This window comes from Leopardus geoffroyi, chromosome C1 (genome assembly GCF_018350155.1).
Source record: "Leopardus geoffroyi isolate Oge1 chromosome C1, O.geoffroyi_Oge1_pat1.0, whole genome shotgun sequence".
NCBI lineage: Eukaryota > Metazoa > Chordata > Mammalia > Carnivora > Felidae > Leopardus > Leopardus geoffroyi.
The window spans coordinates 12,113,686-12,135,721 of record NC_059328.1 but is presented as its reverse complement, the minus strand read 5'-3'; the positions used below and the strand labels follow the sequence as shown (position 1 = coordinate 12,135,721).

Here is a 22,036-nt window from a genome sequence, read left to right as displayed (position 1 = left end):
GGGTGTGTCTTCCTTTTTTGACATTTAGTGAGCCGTGCCAGCTACTGTCCCAAGTGTTTGATGTCTTTCCTCAGGTGAGCCTCACAACGCCGTGAAAGCAGGCATCGCTAATGTCATTGCCATCCCGTAGGTTAAAAAGGGAGGCCCAGAGAGTCAAGTGACTTGCCCAAGGTCACCCAGGCTGGAAAAGATGGAGGCCAGCTTGACCCAGGCTGCATAGCCCTTGACCAGTATCTGGGGCCCACTCTGTGCGAGCCGTGCGTTGGTAGGGGGTTGTCATAGCTGTGTTTCTGAGCATCACATCACCGTTGCGTATGTGTGTGTTGTCTCTACGTGTCACCTCTGTGTGTGCCTCTGTATGCGTGTATCTGAGGTTGGTGTGTACCTGTGTGTTGTTGGGCCAGAGCTGTCCTGTTTCCCTGAAACAGAGCCCTGCCTCTGTGTGTGCATCTGTGTGGGTGTGCCTGAGGGCTGCTGTCCTCTCTCTAAATGTCACACCTCTGTGTGTGAATCTGGGTGGCGTGGGAGGGGTGTTGTGCACTGGTGTTTGTGTGTCTGAAGGTTACCGTCTCTGAGTGTGTGTCCGTGTGTTCACGTGTCTGAGGACTGGCCGTCGGAGTTCCTGACGGTCCCTGTTGGAACCCCCCCCCCCCCCGCCCCCACCCCCGGCGCCCTCCTCCGGGTCTGTGTATCTCGGGCGGTGGATCCGCCTCTACGCGGGCGGCGGAGGCGGCTCGGACTACAAGTCCCGGCAGCCCGCGCGCGGGGCGGACGTGGGGCCGCAGTGGGCCGGGCGGGGCTTGGCTGCGCTCACACCCCGACTGCGGCACCGTCCCAGCCGCGCCGGCAGCCGGCTCCCGTGCAGGTGCCTCGGACCACCTCGCGCCACCGGACTTCTGCCCCGCACCCCACCCCCCCGCCGCCTCCCGCCTCCTGCCTCGCGCCCCCGCCGCGGGGCATCGCGACGCCCGGGCCCGGGCCACGGGCCGCAGCGCCGGGGCCGGCGATGAGCGCGAGGAGCCGGCATGAGCGCAGGTGAGTCCGCGGCTGGGGCCTCCCCGAACAGGGCGCGGTCCCCGGGCCTCCTGGGCCTCCTGTCGTCGCGCCTGCCGTGGCGCGACACCCCCACCGCAGGCTCGCAGGCCAGGGGAGCGACCTCCGGAGGCATGCCCGCGCCCATCCCGGCCCCCTCCTGGGGGAGTCGGCGCGGGGACCCTTCCCAGAGAGGCCAGGAGCCCGGGGATGGCGCCGCGCGGAACCGTCGCCTCCCTGCTTTCCAGCAGCCCTGGGCGCTGTGCACGAGGGTGATTGGCGGCCCGCGGGGAAGGGGCGCGGGGAGATGCCCCACTCCCACTGGACTCCCTCCCGCAGTGACGGATGTCCAGGGCGGGGGAAAAGGCCGCATGTATGGGGAAGATGCGTGGACGCCGCCGCATCCGGGGCCTCTGGGTGCTTACTCCTCTTGGATGAATGAAGAATGAATGAATGAATGAATGGGGTTGGAGACGCCAGGCTCCCGAGTCCCTGGGTCAGAGTGCCCTGGACACAAAATGCCACTCCTGCCTCAGGCCTCCAGAGGAAGCCTGTCAACACCCCGGGTCCGAGGACCACACCCTGCCTGTGACCCTTCCCAGACCGCGTGTCCCAAGCCCACCCTTTTCTGAGTATAAATTAAATCCCACCTGCTGAGAAGGGGCCGCTCTTCTCCGGGAGGGGGGAGTCTCATCTCCCTGTCAGTCGCTCAGGCCTCAGCAGAGGGCCCACCAAAGGTCGAGCATCCTGTACAGCCGCAGAAGGCTCAGTTCTGGGCTCTCCCTCCCCACCTCCCACCTCTCTCCCCAACCACCGCCGCCACCTCACCGGAAGCTGGGAGTGCACCGGGAGTGAGGAAGGGGGAAAGCTGAGGAAAGATACCCTCCGAACACCGGACCCGAAGATCAGATTACTACTAGCAGGCTGTTCCTCTCCCCCCTAGCCTGGCAGAGGAGAGGAGCTTCTGGCCACGGGGGAAGCACAGTGCTGCTGCCCTGGGCCACTACCAGGTCACCAGCAGGAAGCTGGGGCTTCCGCAGGAAACGAGAGGTTCTCAGATGGCTTTGCAGCCCCTTCACTCTGGAGTGCTGGTGGCATTGCCCCAGGGCTGCAGAGTCAGGCTGGGTTCAAGTCTAGTCTTGACCACCCATATCTGTGTGACTGTGGGCATATTAATCAACCTCTCTGTGCCTCATTTTAAATGGGATCCAAATCCATTGCTTTTACGGTGCGGCTGCGAGGATGAGCTAAGAGGAATGTGTTCCTGCAGACCCACTCGTTTCCAGCTTCTGCCCTTTCGAGCTGTAGGTCTCTGGGCGAGGTATCTTGAAGCTTTGTTCCACAGTTTTCCCTACGGTAAAATGAGATGGTAATTGCCCCCTCAGTCACTGTTATTCAGAAGAGCAACCGAATCATCCTGAAAAGTATTCTCATCCCGCACCGCACAGACCGCTCTGGGCCAGCCTGAGCTGGTGATACTGAAACAGATCAGATACTGCCCTGATCCCCCTGTGCCATTCCTGGGGAGCTGAGATGTGACAGGAGATCAACAGGCACTTGCCAGTGTCTTGACAAGTGTCCTGCTGGAGGGAGAGAGTGCCCTAGGCTTGATCTTGCTGGAAGACCAGAGTTTTCTAGGCTAGACTTTTCCATAGACCTGACTTCCTCCCTCAAGCCCCTCTTTCTTTCCTTCCTTCCTCCCGAGGTTGACTGGGAGAGCATCCCGTCCTGAAAGGAGGGGTGTGTGATGGCACCAGGAAGAACTGCCCAGAGGGAACGGTGTCTGGGGCCTGGGGGAAGCGAGCAAACGAGGGTGGCACAGGGTGATCTCTGGCAGGGCCCTTCAAGACGAGGCCCGTACTTCTGCACCTGGCAGCTGACTGGCCCGGAGGCAGGGGCCGGTGCTGTCATGTCAGCGAAACGTGCAGGCGTGCCTCGGCCGTTCGTTCATTCAGTAAACGGTTCCAGAGTCCCAGCCTCGTGCCAGGCACTGTGAGCCGGAGGGGGACGCCCGTGCAGGCCTGATGCTGTGATGGCTGCCAGTGGGTGTGGCTGAGGCGGACAGACAGGACGTGGGAGCAAGACAGATCCCTTTCCAGCTGCGACAAGTAGACAAGTCGGTGGGCAAACTGCCTCCCCAAGACTCAGCCTTCGCACCTGTTAAGTGGAGTAAATGGCAGGACGGTTGCAGGATGAAACCAGATCAGCGAAGTGACCCGTTCTGGGTGGCCCGGCGTGCCGCAGGCTTCTTCCCCATCCCCAGCCGAGCAGTTAGCCCGGAGAGGCTGTTGAGTGTGCACCGGGGAGCAGGGGACACTGTGGGTTTCAGACGGGGTGATGGGAAAGTAGAGGGGAGCCTGAGAAATAGGGCAGAGCCCTTCCGTGGCAGGGAAGCCAGCCTCCGCCACGTGTACTGGCCCACGCTTCAGGAACTTTAGACACCCCTGGGTGGCGGCTACTCTCGCTTCCTCATGTGCCAGCTGCTCAGGGTTATGCTCTCAGAGAGGAGCAATGGAAGCCCAGAGAGGTTAAGGTACTTGCCTCACAAAACACAGCTTGCCTGTAAGGGAGCCAGGGGCTCGGACGAAGACAGCTGTGAGGACGGTAGGGCAGTGGTTAAGGGCGCGGACCCTAGGGGCGCCTGGGCGGCTCAGTCGGGTGAGCGTCCGACTCTTCGGTTTCGGCTCGGGTCATGATCGGTTCAAATGCATCGTTTCCATGCATTTGAGCCCCGCGTCGGGCTCTGTGGTGACAGGGCAGAGCCTGCTTGGGATTTTCTCTCTCTCTCTGCCCTTTCCCTACTCACACTGTCTCTGTCTCTCTCAAAATAAATGAATAAGCTTAAAAATTTAAAAAAAAAAAAAAAAAAAAAAGCACGGACCCCTGCTCGAGACCGCCTGGATCCGGATCCCGCCACTCACCAGACCGGCTCTGTGGCGTCTGGGCAACTTACTTCACCCCTCCTGGCCTCAGTTTCCTAATCTGTAAAATAGGGATAAAAGGAGTCCCCTCTTCATAGAGTTGTGGTGAGGAATTGAGTGAGTTAATGTGTATAAAGCCCACGGAACGATGCCCGGCCTGTGTCAACCCCTTATCACCCCAAGATGCTCTCTCTTTCCCTTACACCTCGGACCAGCCGAGATCAACCTTAAAGGAGAAACTCCCCACCCTGCCCCACTCGGGGAGCAGTTGTCTGGCAGAAGAGATGGCTGGGGTTCTGGTAGCAACTGGGACTGTCCCCTTTTGAAGTGGGGTGAGAGAAGACTGTGGCTTTTTGGGTGGCCAAGGACCTGCGAACCCAGCTTGCCAGGCTGTGTCACTTGCCCCAAATGCCTGCTTCTCTGCCCCCCCTCCTCCAGGCCCGGAACCCTAGTGATCACCACCCCCAGGCCACACCAGATGGCAGAGGGCCCTCCGCTGTGTGTTGTCTGCAGGCTGCTGTCGGGAAGGGAAGGAAGTGATGCTCTGCTAAGCCTCACTCACAAGCTGGACTGGGCTGGGAGCAGAGAGTGAAAGGGACCCATCTCAGGAGACCCGGTCTGGGACCTGTGTGAACCCCAGGGAAGAAGGCTGACCTGGCCTCCTGCCCTTCCGGCTTTGAGACTCTGTTGCCGGCCAGACACCCAGGCTGTGTGTGTGTGTGTGTGTGTGTGTGTGTGTGTCCCTGTCCCTGAGCTGAGGCTCCATTTGTGTTCTGAGTCAGCCAAGTGGACAGGGCAGGGGAGGGACTGGCTGGAGGTGGGGCTTATGGGGCTTAATTGGTTGTTGACTCATCAAGTTCAGAGAGGCCTAGGGAGGTGCAGGCCATGAGCCCTGGTCTCTGAAAGTGCCCACACGGGCCCCAGAAACACAGGATCTGGCTCCAGCTTCCTGGCGCCATCATTTACCTGGGGGTCTCTGTCCCTCCGAGCCTCAGTTCCCTCATTTGTACAATGAGAAAAATGAGTCGGCCTCCTCGCGTTGCTGGAGGGTAAAGGAGCTAATTCATAGGGATGCTCCCAGTGGGTCTTGTCACCCAGGAAGTGCTTATTGGCTGTTGGCTGCTCTTTTTATGGTCATTACCATAGTAATTATCACCGTCGTTACGTGGCGATATGGGGGCTGGGGTAGGAGATCTGCGTGGCCTGATGGGGACCCGTGGCCCCAGTCCTCAGGGCGTCCTCAGGTGGTCCAGCAGAGGGAGAAAACCCTGGAGTCAGCCTGCCTGGACTTGCATCCCGACGCTACCGTGTACTTGCTGTGTGATTTGGCCAAGTGACTTAACCTCTCTGAGCCTCCTTTTCTTCTATAGAAAGGGGCTAATAATTGAGCTCCCATGGCAGGGTTATTGTGTCAACCGTGTAAAAAGGGCCAGGAGCAGAGGGTATGTGTGTACAATGGGCCTTCGGAAGCGTTGGCTGTTTGGAAAGCTTCAGAAGCCCAAGTGTTTGGGGAGAGAGCAGCTGAGGGGCTGGGGATGTTTATGACAGTGGCAGCGGCCTGGGACACTCTGGGCTCGTTGGTGGAAACTTCTAGGCCAGGGCTGTGCAGGGCTCCTCTGGGGAGGGGAAAGGACGGGAGCTTGGGAAACCTGCAACCCGCCCCCACCTGCCCGGCCCTCCCATCCCTCTAAGCGAGCTTTTCCAGAGGCTCCTGCCATTGCTCCGGCAGGTCTGGGGAGGGGCCCAGGCACCTGCATGTCTGAACCCCACAAAGGCTGCCTGACAGCGGGAGCCATGAGCCCACCCCGTCTGCAGCCCTGGAACATTCACTGCCTGCCCGCCCTGCCAGGACCACAGCTCTACAGCTGGGGATACAGAAGTAAACAGAATTTCTGCAATAGGGCCACCTAGTGCTGTTCTCTGAGCCTCAGTTCTCCCATGTGTAAAATGGGGGTGATAGCCCTCCCTTTGCAGAGGTTAAGTAAGGAACCCTGGTAACTGCTCAGCTGGGACACAGCATCTTCTCTTTGCAGCTGAACCCTCCTCTCTGCCCACCCCACCCCCCCACTGGCTGGGCTCCTCCTTCCCCTCACCCCTCCCCAGTTCCCCTTTGCAGTGGAGGCCCCTTTCCTGGCTGCCATCAGAGGCGGGCCTGACGTCTTGGCTTCTCAGCATCTCCTCGCTGCCAGGACTCTGCCGGGCACGGGAGTTGACCAAGGAGGAGCAGCCCTGATCCCTGCCCTCAGGGTGGGGACCAGACGGAAAAGAGGGGCACAGAGCTCCCAGGAAGCTACCAGCTAGATGTGTGAGGGCGGTGTAAGCTCAGGGTGCCTCCCCCCGGGGCCTGTCCCCCACCCCATTCTGAGCCGACACCCAGCCAGAGAGAGCCAGACGCACAAAGGAGCTCGACATGGTGAGTGAGAACCAGTAGAACAGCCAGTCAGACCAGTTTATAAAACAGCGATGCTTTTTACCTCAGTCTTTTATTGGTCAGGCCGGGTGATTATGGGTTCACAGTTGGGAGAGAAACACTAGGGGAATGAGGGGAGCTTAATCACAGACACAGCTTTGTGAGCAGCAGACCTCACTTTATTATTATTATTTTTTTAATGTTTATTTTTGAGAGTAAGCGGGAGAGGGGCAGAGAGAGAGGGAGACACAGAATCGGAAGCAGGCTCCAGGCTCCGAGCTGTCAGCACCGAGCCCGACGCGGGGCTCGAACCCACGAACCGTGACGTCATAAGCTGAGCCGAAGTCCGAGGCTTAACTGACCGAGCCGCCCAGGCGCCCCAGCAGACCTCACTCTGAACACAGCATCAGCAACAAGCTGGCGTCTTCAGCGTCTTCAGAATCAGACGCTGCCAGGAAACCTGGGGGCAGCCAGGTCCTGAGGGGGTTGTGCTCCGTCGCGGTCCTGACCCCAGGATCCCCACTCACGGAAAGCGCCACTGCACTCATGCCAGAACCTTCGTCTCGCACAGCTGTGACTACAGTTGTCTTGAATAAGCTTATGGTCCCCTTCTTGTGCTCTTCAGCATCAAGGTTTGACTGCCTTTGGTGCTGGTACTGACACCTTAAGCCTTTCAGGGCAAGGACCCAAAGCACCGCACAGGTCTTTTCCAGTACACGTGTCCAGCCCGCTCCCATCTGCCCCTCCAGACGGGTCCTTGGTCTCAGCAGGCAAGTTCTCGAAAGCCTCCTTCTGGTAACAACTATATGCGAGACCCCACCCATGGAACGTTTCTCCTGACCTCTGGAAACATGCCAGTTTTAGCAAAGGACTCTGTACCCAAGAGTTGGCAGGGACAGCGGGGACTGTCTTTTCCCAAAATGTTGCAGGTCAGTTACAGCAAACAGAACCGTGACCGTCAGGGAAAACAGCCACGCTGGCTCCTTTTTGACCACAGCGGCTGCATGGAAACAGCCGCGGCTTCTGTAGGGGCCACAAAATGACAATGCTTGTTATGTTTAAAGAAACAGGAGCAGGAGGAGCCTCCCCCCCGCCCCACCTCCCCGGCCATGACCTCTCTCCTTTGTGCCCACAGACAGCAGCCCTCTCGTGGGCAGCACGCCCGCCGGTTATGGGACCCTGACGATAGAGACATCTGTAGATCCCCTCAGCTCCTCAGTTTCATCCGTGGTACGTGGGCGGGTGTGGGCAGGTGGGCCCCCCAGACCCCCCGGCTCCTCCTCTAGCCCGCCCCGCCCCCACCTCGGCCTTCTCTGTCGGCGTCTCCGCAGAGGCTCAGCGGTTACTGTGGCAGTCCATGGAGGGTCATAGGCTATCACATCGTGGTCTGGATGATGGCAGGGGTCCCTTTGCTGCTGTTCCGCTGGAAGCCGGTGTGGCGGGTGCGGCTGCGGCTCCGGCCCTGCAACCTGGCCCGCGCCGAAACACTCGTCATCGAAATAAGAGACAAAGAGGTGAGTCCCGGCCGGCAGGGGCAGAGGAGAGGGTGGCGGTGGGTCTGGCGCTGGAGAGGGTCCGATGCAGGGGGAGGAAGGCGATGGATCCTGCTTGGGTTCTCAGCCCGATCCGGCCCCGGAATCTCTGTGGGACCTTACACAGGTTGTCCTTTCTGGACCTCAGCTTTCCCATCTGAGCAGTGGGTAGAAGGGACAGGTTAGGTGGCTCCTGAGAGGAGGATCATCTACGTCCTTGATCCCTGCCTTCTCCAGCAGGGGCCACAGGGTGGGCAGGGTGGGGCCTGGGAAGGGAGGAGTCTCCTCTGGGACCAAGTCCACGCCTCTGTGTTCCAGGATAATTCGTGGCAGCTGTATACTGTGCAGGTGCAGACTGAGGCCATCAGTGAGAGCAGGTGAGGCAGCCCATCACCCTTCCCAGAAGCCCCTGCTCCCCACCGGCCTCCTCCCACAAAGGCTCTGACCCTGGTGCCGTGCACCCCAGGGAGGGACCATGGCTCCGTGGGGACGGGGTGGTGCTGGAACGTTCCAGAGTGCCGCAGTAACCCCCACACCCCTCCCAGCCTGGAGCTGCCTGCCCAGGTCCAGGCGGAGGACGGCCGGAGCCAGGCGGCTGTGGGGGCAGTGCCAGAGGGTGCATGGAAGGACACCATCCAGTTCTGCAGGAACGAAGAGGCAGTGAGTGGACAGCTGGGTCCGGACAAGTCCTTACCCGTCCCTGGGCCTCACTTTCACGCTCTATACAGCGATGGATTGGACTCCACGCTCCCCAGGCACCTCCTGTTCCTTTGTCCCAAATGTCCCGGATGCCGGCTGAGCACCTTAACACATCCAGGCCTCCCTCCCTCTTTCCTGTGACTCTGGCCTCTCTACCCCTGCCCTCTCCACCCCCCAGCTCCTCTTGGGGCTGCTTTCCAGCCTCTTCTGTCTCCTCTGCAGCAGCGGAAGCTGCGATATTACCTCTTCCGGGGCCAGCGCTACGTCTGGATCGAGAGCCAACAGGCCTTCTGCCAAGTCAGGTAGGGGTCAGGGCCGGCGCGCACACGCCGATGCTGGGCTGGGCGGGAGGGGTGGCATGAGGTGGCCCGGCGGGCTCCCCGCAGCTCTGTGCCTTGGTCCCCTGTGGCGTGAGCGAGTCCCTGAGCCTCTCCAGGCCTCAGAGTCCCTGTAACCGGGACATGAAGAGAATCCATGCCTCCTAGGGTTATCTTGAGGGGGAACTCTGTAAGCTTCACGTAAAGTCTGGCTCAGCCTCGGGCCAAGGGGGTGACACCAAATCAGACCTGAGGCTCTGGACTGGGACCCTCCACTTGGGGTCTCGTCCCTGCTCTGCCACCTACTTGAGAAATGGGAGCTCACAACACATCTTCAAGTGCAGGGAGCTTGTGTGGAAGGTGATCCCGGGGAACACTGGGGGGTGTGGGGGGTGCAGGAGGTATCATAGGGAGCTTGGTCCCCTTGGGGATCTTCTCGAGCCAGTGTGGAGCCCGGGGTGCTCTCACCCGAGGAGCGAGGAGGCTGGGGGTACTTCCCATCATCCCCCCCACCCCCGCCCCACCCGTGTTGGCGGCTGGCTCCTGGCCACGGACGTGAATTCCTTGGTGCTTCCCGGCTCGCGGTGGAGCACCCGCCTGCAGCCAGGAACAACCCGCCAGCGAAGACAGGTGTTTGCAGTGCCAGCTGCGTCTGCAGAGGTGGGCACCCCGCGGACGGGGGGACGGGGCCAGCCTCTGCCACAGGAGGAGAATAGCACAAATGGCTGACGTGTTCGTCACGACGTAGGTGCCAGCGACTAGCCACGCGCTTTGTGTGGCTTCTATTTTATTCCACCAGTAGCCCTGTGAGGCGGGAGCTGTCACCATCCCCATTCCGCAGGGGAGGAAACTGAGTCACAGAGAGGTTGAGTCGCTTGACGAAGGCATCATCATTGTAAATGATACTCCTGTCACTAAATAAGAGTGGTTCTTGTCGCTATTAAATATCATCAATCATCTCTCTTTGTTCTACCTCGGCGAGGTAGTTTGGGGCCAGTCAGAGGGATGGAAGGAGAAAGTTAAGCCCAGAGTTTGTGAGGGACCTGCCTCCTCCTAGGAGCTCAGTGGGCCACAAGGGACCTGGAGCCCCAAGTCCCTGGCCTGCACGGCGCCCGGGTCCCATCACCCATCCGAGTCACCCCACCCCCACCCCACCCCCCGCAGCCTGCTGGACCACGGCCGCACCTGTGACGACGTCCGCCGCTCCTGCTCCGGCCTCAGCCTCCAGGAGCAAGCCGTGAGGTGGGTGCTGCCCTGGACCAGAGGTTCCCTGCCCTCTGGGGACCCCTGTCTTGCTCCCCTGAGTGTGGCCTTCTCTGGGCCTCGGTTTCCCTGGCTGTGAGATGAGGACCTCTGTTGCCCTTGGAGGATCCGGCCGCCACTCCCCCCCTCCATCTTTTGACCTCGTCACTTCTCTCGCAGGAAGACCATCTATGGCCCCAACGTGATCAGCGTGCCGGTCAAGTCCTATCCCCAGCTGCTGGTGGACGAGGTAGGGCTGTCCCTGGGCCTCGCCCCAGGTCTGGCCTGGATGGGCTATGTGACCCTGGCCGGGGGCTTGCCCTCTCTGGGCCACTTTCCAGTGGCAGACCAGAGCAGCCGTCCCCTTCTCCACAGGGGAGAGTCATCTCAGACCCAGCCCCATCAGCTCAGGGCCAGGAATTGGAGGCTCTGATCCAGGCTGAGGCTGGGAAGAGAGGCCCGGAGGCAAAGCCACAGGGGCTGGGCTTCTCCTGTGGGTGAGAGCCGTGACTCTCTGTGCTTAAGCTGCTTTAACCATCTGGCAGCCGTGGAGTAGGGACACTCGGTTCATATGCAAAGAACCCAGGCTTCAGAGGGGTGACACGGCATAGGGGACAAAGGGATCCCTCTGAGGGATCTGAGCCCTCTGAGCCAGAGGCAGATGCCCCTGAAGGGGGACAGACTTCAGGAGTCTGGCCCGATGTAAACCCCAGGCAGCCACTCGGGAGCTGTGTGGTTTGGGGCAAGTGACTTGACCCTACTGTGCCTCAGTTTCCTTGTCTGCAAAATGGAGTGAGGGTAGCATCCACCCCGTGGAATTGTCATCACCATCGGATGGTACTCAGACGCGGCGCTTAGCAGGGGCCTGGCATGGAAATGTCCGCGTCCTCCCTAGAGCAGAGAAGCCAGGGGTTCAAGAGCTGTCCGGATGGGGCTGAGCAGGGAAGTGGCCCGGCCCGGGGCTGCGCTGGCCCGGGGTCACGGGCCCTGATGCTGCCTCCCCGCCCCTCCCCCAGGCACTGAACCCCTACTATGGGTTCCAGGCCTTCAGCATCGGGCTGTGGCTGGCGGACCGCTACTACTCATATGCCCTTTGCATACTGCTCATCTCCACCGCCTCCATCTGTCTGTCGCTCTACAAGACCAGAAAGGTGAGTGGTGTGAGGGGGCCGGGGCGGGGCAGGCGGGTCCCCAAGGGGGCCACCGCCCACCCACTCCCCGCGTGTCCCCCTGCCCGCAGCAAAGCCAGACTCTGAGGGACATGGTGCAGCTGTCCACACGGGTGTGCGTGTGCCGGCCCGGGGGAGGTGAGCGCTGGGGAAGGGAGGGGACGGGGCGGGCGGGGGGGGGGGGGCGCCCTGGGCTGTGCTGAGGCCCCCTCCGCTTGCCCGCAGAGGAGGAGTGGGTGGACTCCAGCGAGCTGGTGCCTGGAGACTGCCTGGTGCTGCCCCAGGAAGGCGGCCTGGTGCCCTGCGACGCTGCCCTGGTGGCTGGGGAGTGCATGGTCAACGAGAGCTCTCTGACAGGTCAGCCCCCGGCCCCGCGGCCTCCGGGTCTTCCTCCCCGGCCAGCAGGCCCCTCTGCTCGCATCGGGGACATTGAGGTTTTTCTTTTGTGCTCAAGTCACAACCCCGGGGGTCGGGTCGGCACATGCTAATCCTACACGGCTCAGGCACTCAGTAAGAGATTGCCCCTCGGGGCACGCCTGGGTGACTCAGTCGGTTGAGCCTCCGACTTCGGCTAAGGTCATGATCTCACATGTCGGTGGGTTCGAGTCCCACGAGGGGCTCTGTGCTGACGGCTCAGAGCCTGGAGCCTGCTTCGGATTCTGTGTCTCCCTCTCTCTCTCTCTCTCTGCCCCTCCCCTGCTTGCGCTCTCTCTCTCAAAAATAAATGAACGTTAAAAAAAAAAAAAGATTACTACTCTGCCGGACAGCATGCTCGGGGCTTTGTAGAGGTTTAGTCCCCACGCCCCACCCTGTGGTTTACTGGCTTGAGTTATAAAAGGAGTACAGCTTGTTATAAAATAATTCCAACAGAATGAGAACATCCTCCCCACCCCCCTGCCCCCCAGCTATGTGGACACGAGTGCACACCCGCTTTCCCGTCTTCCCCGCGGGAGGGGTCCCGGTACCTGGCTGGCACACGGCCTTCCAGGGCTGCCTGACTGTGTCTTCTAGGTCTTTTGCCCTCTCTCAGCCTCAGTGTCCCTCTGTGTAAAATGGGGGCAGTGGTTTCTGCACACATGGTTCCCAGAGTTAAATGAGACCTAGGGCTTTAGGAAACAATTCTGTGCTTCACTCTGGCCGGCGGGAAGGAGTGGCACGGGACCCCCGCACCAGCTTCGTACCGCGTCCCTTCCAGGGGAGAGCGTTCCAGTGCTGAAGACGGCCCTGCCGGAAGGACCGGTGCCCTACTGCCCCGAGACCCACCGGCGGCACACGCTCTTCTGTGGGACCCTCGTCCTGCAGGCCCGGGCCTTTGTTGGACCCCACGTCCTGGCGGTGGTGACTCGAACAGGTGGGAGTCCGGGACGCAGGGAGGGATGCTGGGCTCGTGACACCGGGCAGGGCGGGGGCCATCTCCGCTGCTGTCCTACCATGGGACCTGAGACAAGTCCCACTGCCAACTTGGGGTTGGCCGATGTGGGCAGGGACGTGGCCAGCAAGGAGGAGCCCACCCCTCCGGAAGGGAGCAGCCCCGTACGACGCCGGCAGGTTCTTGTCGTGTGGGAATGGGACCCGGTGTCACCAGATCTGAGTGTTTCAGCACAAGCCACGTATCTGAATTTTAAGTGAAACCACCCACTTTATAGATAACCGTCCATTCATTCCGGTTTTACTGAGCCCTGTGAGCGCCGGGCCATCACGAGGAACCCCAAACTGGATGATCCCTGATCCTGGGAGCACCACATCTCACAGCCCCCAGGCGCGGTGGTGGAGGGGAGGGGCCGAGAGGACTCGTCCTGACCCTCGGCCTCCCCGGCTCCCCCCAGGGTTCTGCACAGCCAAAGGGGGCCTGGTGAACTCCATCCTGCATCCCCGGCCCATCAGCTTCAAGTTCTACAAGCACAGCATGAAGTTTGTGGCCGCCCTCTCTGTCCTGGGTGAGCGTCCCCCTGCACTCCCCTCTGCTGGTGGGACGTCCCAAATCCCGTCCCAAATCCCGCTGAGTCCCTTGCTGTCTCCCCAGCTCTCCTCGGCACTATCTACAGCATCTTCGTCCTTCACCGCAACCGGGTGAGTCTCGGGGCGCCGGGTGGGGCCCGGCAGCGGGGACCCGGGGCCGGCCTGGCCCTTGGCGTTCACGGTGCCTCCTGCCAGGTGCCTCTGAATGAGATCGTGATCCGCGCTCTGGACCTGGTGACGGTCGTGGTGCCCCCCGCCCTGCCAGCCGCCATGACCGTGTGCACGCTTTACGCCCAGAGCCGGCTCCGGAGTCAGGGTATCTTCTGTATCCACCCGCTGCGCATCAACCTGGGGGGCAAGCTCCAGCTGGTGTGTTTCGACAAGGTGGGGGCCGCAGGGCAGGGGGCCCGGGCGCCACGGCCAGGCCTCCGCACCCGTGTTTCATTCGGCAGCGCTGACCAAGGGCCTGCTTGGTGCCAGATCCTGTCCTGGGGAGGAGACCCTTAGAGATACCGCCCCCCGCCCCCCACCCAGGTCCCAGCCGCGTCAAGCTCACGGCCTGGCGGATGAGCTGTCCGAGATCATTCAGGCTTTTCCCCCGTATTGCTCTCAGCGCTGAGACCCAGCAGAGACCCCACGGCGATGTCCCCCCCACCAGAAAGCACAGAAAGCTGCAGATGAAGTGATGGGCTTGGGGAAGGAAGTGAACGGGGTAATGGGACGGGTGCTACTTGAGGTCACTCCCTCAGGGAGATGGCAGTGAGGAAGTCTTCTCTGGGAGGCTGGGCCCCTGGGGCAGGGCCGGAGGAGCTGAGCAGACCACGTGCCTGAGGCAAGAGGAGCACGGGGGAAGGGGGCAGGGCGAGCTGGGGGGGCGCCCTGGTCGTCAGAGGCCGGTGAGCCCCGTGGAGGAGTTTGGACATTAATTATTCTGAGGGCACCGGGGGCCGCAGAGGTTCTAAGCTGATCGTGTTCACAGAGCTCCCCGGCTGTCCCTGGGCCGCGGGAACACAGCCTGGGGCGTGCGGGCTGGCGCCTGCCTCGCTCATCCATTCAGCAGGTACACCGAGCGCTGCGTGTGACAGGGCCCCTGCCTGGCACCGCATCAGATGGGTGATAGGGTAGCAAAGGGGCCTCGGGTGGGGACCCGGAGGCAGTGGTGCCAGACAGAGGGAGTGGGGGCCGGGGAGGGCGACTCTGGGGCGTGGACGCCCAGCACAGCCGCACACGGCTCAACCCGAGGACTCACCGCTGGCCTGCCCCTTGCCCCCTGCAGACGGGCACCCTCACGGAGGACGGCTTGGATGTGATGGGTGTGGTGCCCCTAAAAGGGCAGGCGTTCCTGCCTCTGGTCCCGGAGCCCCGCCGCCTGCCCGTGGGGCCCCTGCTCCGAGCGCTGGCCACCTGCCACGCCCTCACCCGGCTCCAGGACACCCCGGTGGGCGACCCCATGGACCTCAAGATGGTGGAATCTACTGGCTGGGTGAGGAGCAGGTCAGCCCCTGCCTCTGGGCAGCCGGGCTCTAACGGACCCTGCCCGGTCTCCGTTCCAGGACTTCAGGTGGTGTCCAGTGTGCCACCGTCATTAATAACAATGTGGCCAAGGCCACACACGAGCACCTACTATGTGCCAGCACTCCACTGCACAGGCCTTGTCTCGTGCTCCTCCTGTAGCCCAGGAAGGAAGCTTCAAACCTGCCTCACAGGGAGGAAGGACCGGGCTGAGGGAGATTTGGAATAACTTGTCCAAGGTCACCCTGCAGCTTGTAAGTGGCAAAGCCAGAGTTTGAACTTGGGTCCATCCGACTCCAAAGCCCGTGCTCTTGACTTCCCGTTCCATCCAGTCTCCCACGGAGGAAGTCTTCCTCGAATCCGATCTGAATCCCGCGCCGCCTCCCTCCGTGGGCCAAGGATTGGCCGCCCCGGGGCCAAGCCGGTGCCCAGCCCGTCAGATGCCAACCTTCTCTGCCCGCCTCGCAGGTCCTGGAGGAGGGGCCGGCCGCAGACTCGGCATTCGGGGCCCAGGTCCTGGCGGTGATGAAACCCCCGCTTCAGGAGCCCCAGCTGCAGGGCATGGTGAGTCTCGGGTGTGCCTGCGGGGCGTGGGGCGGCCGGGGTGGGCCCCACAGGCCGGCCCTTCAGCCGCCCCTCCGACTCTGCAGGAGGAGCCCCCGGCACCCGTCAGCGTCCTCAGCCGCTTCCCGTTCTCGTCAGCCCTGCAGCGCATGGACGTGGTGGTGGCGTGGCCGGGGGCCGCACAGCCGGAGGCCTATGTCAAGGGCGCCCCTGAGCTGGTGGCAGGCCTCTGCGACCCCGAGACAGGTGCAGGGGGCGGGCCACCGACCGGAATGGGGTGGGCACCCGGCCTCTGCCCCTGGCCCCGCCCCCCCCCCCCCCCCCCCCCCCGGCCCGGTGACACCTGCCTGTCCCTGGCAGTGCCCACGGACTTCGCCCAGATGCTGCAGAGCTACACGGCCGCCGGCTACCGCGTCGTGGCCCTCGCCAGCAAGCCGCTGCCCATCGCGCCCAGCCTGGAGGCCGCTCAGCGACTGACCAGGTGGACCGTCCCCTGTCCCGCCCCTTGGGGACTGCGCACCAGGCCCAGGCGTAGGCAGCGCCCTGGGATGGTGTCCTTGCCCGGTGGCTGGCAGAGGGGCCTTGGCCACCACCTGACCTCTGACCCAGCTCTGGCGCCCTCCAGGGACACCGTGGAGCAGGACCTGAGCCTCCTGGGGCTGCTCGTCATGAGGAACCTGCTGAAGCCGCAGACCACGCCGGTCATCCGGGCTCTGCGGAGGACCCGCATCCGCACCGTCATGGTGACAGGTACCCCGGGCAGCAGGGCCTGGGTCAGGAGGGCAGAATCTACCCCGTCACGGGCAGAGGAAAGGGCGCGCCGCGTCCCTTCTTTTCGGACCCCCGCTTCAGGCCGGGGCTTTTTCAGACGTTTCTTGGATCTTCACAACGTCCCTCCCAGGGGGTAACTGTCCCTCCATTCGATGGATGAGGCAGGCGAAACCCGGGGGAGTAGAATGACCTCCAGAGAGTCCCGGGGTGGTGCTGATCAGCCTGGGTTCCAGCCCGGCTCCACGTCCCGAGTCCCAGCTCCACCTGTAGGAAATGGGGAAAGTTATGTCAGCCTCGAAAGTGGTGACGATTTCATGGAGCAGGGAAGGAAAGACTCTAGCCAGGGCAACACGGAGGAGCCCAACAGGTCTGCATCCTCGTCCTGGTCCTCCCCACCCTCGCATGCACACACTTGCATGCACACACTCACACGCACACACACCTGCCAGCAAGGTCCGGCAGCACCAAGTAGTGTATGTGGAACTTGAAACCCGGGTGCCCAGTTTCCCCTAAGCCCTTCAATGCCTGGTTTTCTAGAAGACGAAAGTGGGGTTCAGAGACGTTGATGTACCTGCCCGAGCTCACCCAGCCAGCCGTGATAGACACACTGTGTCTGGCCTCAGTTTTCCCATCTCTAAGTGTCAGGGTGAGGACAGCCCCCCAGATAGCACCTGGACCCTGACCTTGTCCCCACGCTCCTAGGGGACAACCTGCAGACGGCCGTCACCGTGGCCCAGGGTTGCGGCATGGTGGGCCCCCAGGAGCGTCTGGTCCTCATCCACGCCACCCCCCCCGAGCGAGGCCAGCCTGCCTCCCTCGAGCTCCTGCCACTAGAATCCTCCACGGCTATGAACGGGGCTAAGGTGAGGCTGAGCCGGGGTTCCGGCCGCACCCCCCACCGATGAGCCCGCCCCTGCGTCACCTGACCCAGGCCCCAGCTCTCCGGGGTGGGCAGGGGAAGCTGAGCGGAGCTTCCTGGGCCCCCAGGATCTTGGCCAGGCCGCAAGCTGCACCGTGGAGCCAGACCCCCGATCCAGCCACCTGGCCCTCAGCGGGTCCACCTTTGGTGTCCTTGTGAAGCACTTCCCCAAGCTGCTGCCCAAGGTAGGGCTGCCCCCAAGCCTCACCCCTGGTCGCTCTAACGCCTCCCCATGTTCTCCTCCCTCCTCGTGGCTCTCCCGCCCCCACCCTACAGCTGCCCCAGCGTCCCCTGTCTCCCTGTGCTCTCAGGTCCTGGTCCAGGGCACTGTCTTTGCCCGCATGGCTCCTGAGCAGAAGACAGAGCTGGTTTGTGAGCTCCAGAAGCTTCAGTGAGTACATGTGGGACCTGCAGGGGGCAGCTGGTCCGTGGTGGTCCTGGTGGTGCATGAACACCTCAGGCATTAAGAATGATCCTCAGGGGGGCGCCTGGGTGGCGCAGTCGGTTAAGCATCCGACTTCAGCCAGGTCACGATCTCGCAGCCGTGAGTTCGAGCCCCGCGTCAGGCTCTGGGCTGATGGCTCAGAGCCTGGAGCCTGTTTCCGATTCTGTGTCTCCCTCTCTCTCTGCCCCTCCCCCGTTCATGCTCTGTCTCTCTCTGTCCCAAAAATAAAAAAATAAACGTTGAAAAGAAAAAAAAAAATTAAAAAAAAAAAAAAAAAAGAATGATCCTCAGGGGCGCCTGGGTGGCGCAGTCGGTTAAGCTTCCGACTTCAGCCAGGTCACGATCTCGCGGTCCGTGAGTTCGAGCCCCGCATCGGGCTCTGGGCTGATGGCTCAGAGCCTGGAGCCTGTTTCCGATTCTGTGTCTCCCTCTCTCTCTGCCCCTCCCCCGTTCACGCTCTGTCTCTCTCTGTCCCAAAAATAAATAAACGTTGAAAAAAAAAAATTAAAAAAAAAAAAAAAAAAAAAGAATGATCCTCACCCTCCGGGAAAACCCAAGCAAGCTCTCCTGGGTCCAGGATGCCGGAAGCAGTAACTGCCCCTACTTGCTGAGCCCCTGCTGTGTGCCGGGTGCCATGCAGGCAGCAGGGACCCGGCCAACCCCACCTTCTGCCAGCAAGCCCATGGGAGGGGAGAGGGGTCACTTCACAGACACGGAGACGCCTCACCGGCTCCGGCCATTCCTGCACACCTCTCTGCGTCAGGTACTGCGTGGGCATGTGTGGGGACGGCGCCAATGACTGCGGGGCCCTGAAGGCGGCCGACGTGGGCATCTCGCTCTCCCAGGCCGAGGCCTCTGTGGTCTCGCCCTTCACCTCGAGCATGGCCAGCATCGAGTGTGTGCCCATGGTCATCAGGTGAGGCGGGCAGGGACCAGTGGGCCAGGGCTCATCAGGGCCCGTCGGCCCAGCCCGGGCCCCCTAATGCCCATACCCTGCTACCCAGGGAAGGCCGGTGTTCCCTCGACACGTCGTTCAGCGTCTTCAAGTACATGGCTCTGTACAGCCTGACCCAGTTCATCTCCGTCCTGATCCTCTACACGGTGAGTAGTGATCTTGCCGCCCAGAGCAGGCCCGCGGCCGGGACGCTCGGCAGCGTGGCTGGGAGCCCAGCGGGTTCTGGAATGGATGGTGTGGTCTCCCATCCTGCCCTGCCGCGTTCTGGCTGTGTGGCTTGGACGACTCCTGAGCCCTGGGTCGCACAACGCCAAGCTCAGCGCCCGGCACACAGTAGGTCCACAGAATGACCTGGCGTGCTGGCGTTTCGCGCCTGCCCTCCGGGAGCTGCCATGCCCGAGGGAGACTGAGGCAGAGCCCAGGCAGGGACCGAGGCAGGCGTGGGACGGAGAGCCAGGGTCGCTGCGCCACGGATCCACCTGTTTCCCTGCTTGCCCTGGCCGAGACCTTGGCTGTACCCGTCACACCCTGCCCGGAGGGGTATCTCCCCGCTCTGCTCTGAGCACACGCAGCTCACCCCCATGGAAAGGAGGTGACCCCACCGGGCAATGCAGATCTCGTACGAGCCTCTGTCCCTGTGCCCACCAGGACCTGCGTCCTCTACGGGCAGAGCCGAAGCACCCCCTTCAGCCTGGGAGGGAGCTCCCCGTGGGTAGGAGGAACCTGCCCTCTCAGATTTAGGCCCCCCTGCCTTCTCCCTCAGACCGGGAGAGGGGCTCCCCGAAGGCGGTGCAGTGTCTTCTCCGTCAGACTAGGCGCTTCCCGGAGGCAGGAAGGCGCTGCCGCCCCATCAGGTTTTGGGCGGAACGATTCCCTTCCCATCGGACTCGTTGGGCGCAGGTCTGGTGCCCCCGCTGCTACCTGCCCCTCTGCCCTCCCTCCCCTGCTGGCAGATCAACACCAACCTGGGCGACCTGCAGTTCCTGGCCATCGACCTGGTCATCACCACCACGGTGGCAGTGCTCATGAGCCGCACGGGGCCGGCGCTGGCGCTGGGGCGGGCGCGGCCGCCGGGGGCCCTGCTCAGTGCGCCCGTGCTGAGCAGCCTCCTGCTGCAGGTGGCCCTGGTGGCCGGCGTGCAGCTGGGGGGCTACTTCCTGACCGTGGCCCAACCCTGGTGAGTAGCGAGTCCGCCCCCCAATCCCAGCCCTGCCCCCTCCTCCACGCCCGTTCCCTGACCCCGGGCTTCACGCCCCCAGGTTCGTGCCCCTGAACAAGACCGTGCCCGCGCCAGACAACCTGCCCAACTACGAGAACACGGTGGTCTTCTCGCTGTCCAGCTTCCAGTACCTCATCCTGGCCGCCGCTGTGTCCAAGGGGGCACCCTTCCGCCGGCCGCTCTACACCAACGGTGCGGCCGCGGGGTGGGGCGGGGCTGGCGTGGGTGGAGTGGGGAGGGGCCCACCGGCCTGACGGACTCCCTCCCCCTCCAGTGCCCTTCCTGATGGCCCTGGCACTCCTGGGCTCCGTCCTGGTGGGCCTCCTCCTGGTCCCTGGCCTCCTGCAAGGCCCGCTGGGGCTGAGGAACATCGCTGACACCTGCTTCAAGCTGCTGCTGCTGGGCCTGGTGGCCTGCAACTTCGTGGGGGCCTTCATGCTGGAGGTGGGGCGCACCTGGGTTGGGGCTGGAGGGGGGGCTTTCAGGGTGGGCTCGTCCGCGGCTGCCCCTCCCACCCTCTCCCTGTCCTCCGCAGAGCGTGCTGGACCAGTGCCTCCCGGCCTGCCTGCGGCGGCTCCGACCCAAAAAGGTCTCGAAGAAGCGTTTCAAGCAGCTGGAACGGGAGCTGGCCGAGCAGCCCTGGCCGCCGCCCACCGGGCCCGCGAGGTAGCGCGGGCCCGTCCGCACACCGGACGCCGATCTCCCTGCCTCTGAGCCACCGACTGGGACCCGTCTCCGGAGACGCCACCGCCGCCGCTCGTGCAGCCCGGAGGCTGGCAGGTGTCCTGTTCCTGCCCCGGGTCTGCCCGGCCCAGCCTTCCCTGCCCTCCGCCGGGGAAATGCTGTCGTCCCCAACTTCAGACCTCCCGTGTACACATGACAGCTACCAATGCCCCCAGAGCCTCTGTCAGTGGAGCAAATAAAGTCATGATATTTTCCTGGCACGGTCGTGGCTGTCTCCTACGTGGTACCGCTGACCGGGTCCCCGGCTGGGAGCCCCTGGCACGTGTCCGCTCTGAGCACCTCAGGTCACGTTGGGCGACTCCCCTCTCCGGGCCTCCGTCTCCTCGTGGGACAGTAATGTTTTCAGGTTGAGCAGTGCCTGGTCCTCCGTTAAGCATCTGGGGTTTTGTTTTTCTCTTTTTTTTTTTTTAATTTATTTATTTATAATAACGAGTGGGGAAGGGGCAGAGAGAGGGAGAGACAGAATCCCAAGCGGTCTCCGCACCATCCACGCGGAGCCCGATGCAGGAACTCAGGAACCGTGAGACCGTGACCCAAACCGAGATCCAGAATCGGAAGCTCCGAGGCTTGACTGTGCCACCCAGGCGCCCCTCCGACAAGCATTTTGTGCGCATCGTCTTTTAATCCTTACGACTGCGGCGTCTGATTCCCCTTTTGCAGATACGGAGACTAAGGTTCGTAGGTCACACAAGTTGCCGGAGGTGGGGCCAGACCGCCTTGACTCCAGTACCGGCTTGCCACGCTCCTGTGCCAGCGCCGAGGGGGCATCTGACTGGGGCAGTTCCCTCCTGTCCGCCCCCCTCCCCCCGCATCCTGGGCCGTGTTTGTGGTCCAGGCTCTGAGCCCACGTCTCCCAGCCCGAACCACGTGCCCTGTCCCCCGGGGAAGGGTGGGTGCTTCTGACGTCATCCCATCAGTGGGACCCTGGCCAAGCCCCACTCTGGACATGTAACTCGGTCATCCGAGTGCTGGGCAGAAGAGAGCGGGAAAGAAAGACTGCTCCCTGCCCTCCAGAAGCCCCCCGCCGACCTCATTCCTGGGAGTCCTGGGACCATCCCTGGCCCGTCCTTACAGGAACCGAGTAAATGTTGAATCAAACTGAGCAGAAAGGATGTGGGGTGTGAAAAAGCAATTTTCTTTTTTTTGGGGGGTAGAAATTTGTTTTTGTTTTTTTTTTATTATTTTAATCTTTATTTTTGAGAGAGTGAGAGAGAGACAGAGTGAGAGCAGGGGAGGAACAGAGAGAGAGGGAGACACAGAATCCGAAGCAGGCTCCAGGCTCCCAGCTGTCAGCACAGAGCCCGATGCGGGGCTGGAACCCACGAACTGTGAGATCATGACCTGAGCCGAAGTCGGACGCTTAACCGACTGAGCCACCCAGGAGCCCCTGTTTATTTTTTTTTAATTTACATCCGAGTTAGCATGAAAAAGCAATTTTTTAATTTTTTTTAACGTTTATTTATTTTTGAGACAGAGACAGAGCATGAATGGGGGAGGGTCAGAGAGAGGGAGACACAGAATCTGAAACAGGCTCCAGGCTCTGAGCTGTCGGCACAGAGCCCGACGCGGGGCTCGAACTCACGGACCGCGAGATCATGACCTGAGCCGAAGTCGGCCGCTTAACCG

At 62.1% G+C, this 22,036-nt stretch overlaps 1 protein-coding gene and 1 non-coding gene across 5 annotated transcripts; one reads left to right on the top strand and one right to left on the bottom strand.

The window, feature by feature from the left end:
- Positions 1-758: 758 nt before the first annotated feature.
- On the top strand, positions 759-20,610 carry ATP13A2 (ATPase cation transporting 13A2). 4 transcript variants are annotated; one of them, XM_045475808.1, is made up of 29 exons: positions 759-1,035; positions 7,499-7,593; positions 7,695-7,877; positions 8,214-8,272; positions 8,441-8,555; positions 8,817-8,896; positions 10,076-10,153; positions 10,334-10,403; positions 11,170-11,304; positions 11,394-11,460; positions 11,548-11,679; positions 12,518-12,673; positions 13,149-13,259; positions 13,346-13,392; positions 13,477-13,665; positions 14,558-14,764; positions 15,262-15,357; positions 15,444-15,603; positions 15,718-15,838; positions 15,983-16,107; positions 16,831-16,991; positions 17,116-17,232; positions 17,359-17,438; positions 18,256-18,408; positions 18,497-18,593; positions 19,401-19,624; positions 19,707-19,858; positions 19,941-20,110; positions 20,202-20,610. In XM_045475808.1, exons 1-29 carry the CDS (start codon positions 1,026-1,028, stop codon positions 20,334-20,336), a joined length of 3,525 nt encoding a protein of 1,174 aa, XP_045331764.1. In that variant the 5' UTR covers positions 759-1,025; the 3' UTR covers positions 20,337-20,610. The 4 variants fall into 4 exon arrangements, with proteins under 4 accessions (XP_045331764.1, XP_045331765.1, XP_045331766.1 ...); XM_045475809.1 differs by having other exon boundaries at positions 777-1,035; positions 18,256-18,387; XM_045475810.1 differs by having other exon boundaries at positions 778-1,035; positions 11,197-11,304.
- LOC123600233 lies at positions 7,267-7,400 on the bottom strand. Its single transcript, XR_006713592.1, has one exon. It is a non-coding gene; the product is annotated as a small nucleolar RNA SNORA16B/SNORA16A family (small nucleolar RNA).
- Positions 20,611-22,036: the final 1,426 nt, after the last annotated feature.

What these genes read in the sequence shown, in the direction of transcription:
- ATP13A2 (XM_045475808.1), top strand. An exon ending in GGCGGTGGTGACTCGAACAG is followed by an intron (nt 12,674 to 13,148) that starts GTGGGAGTCCGG and finishes GGCTCCCCCCAG; the next exon opens with GGTTCTGCACAGCCAAAGGG. An exon ending in CCTCTGCGACCCCGAGACAG is followed by an intron (nt 15,604 to 15,717) that starts GTGCAGGGGGCG and finishes TGTCCCTGGCAG; the next exon opens with TGCCCACGGACTTCGCCCAG.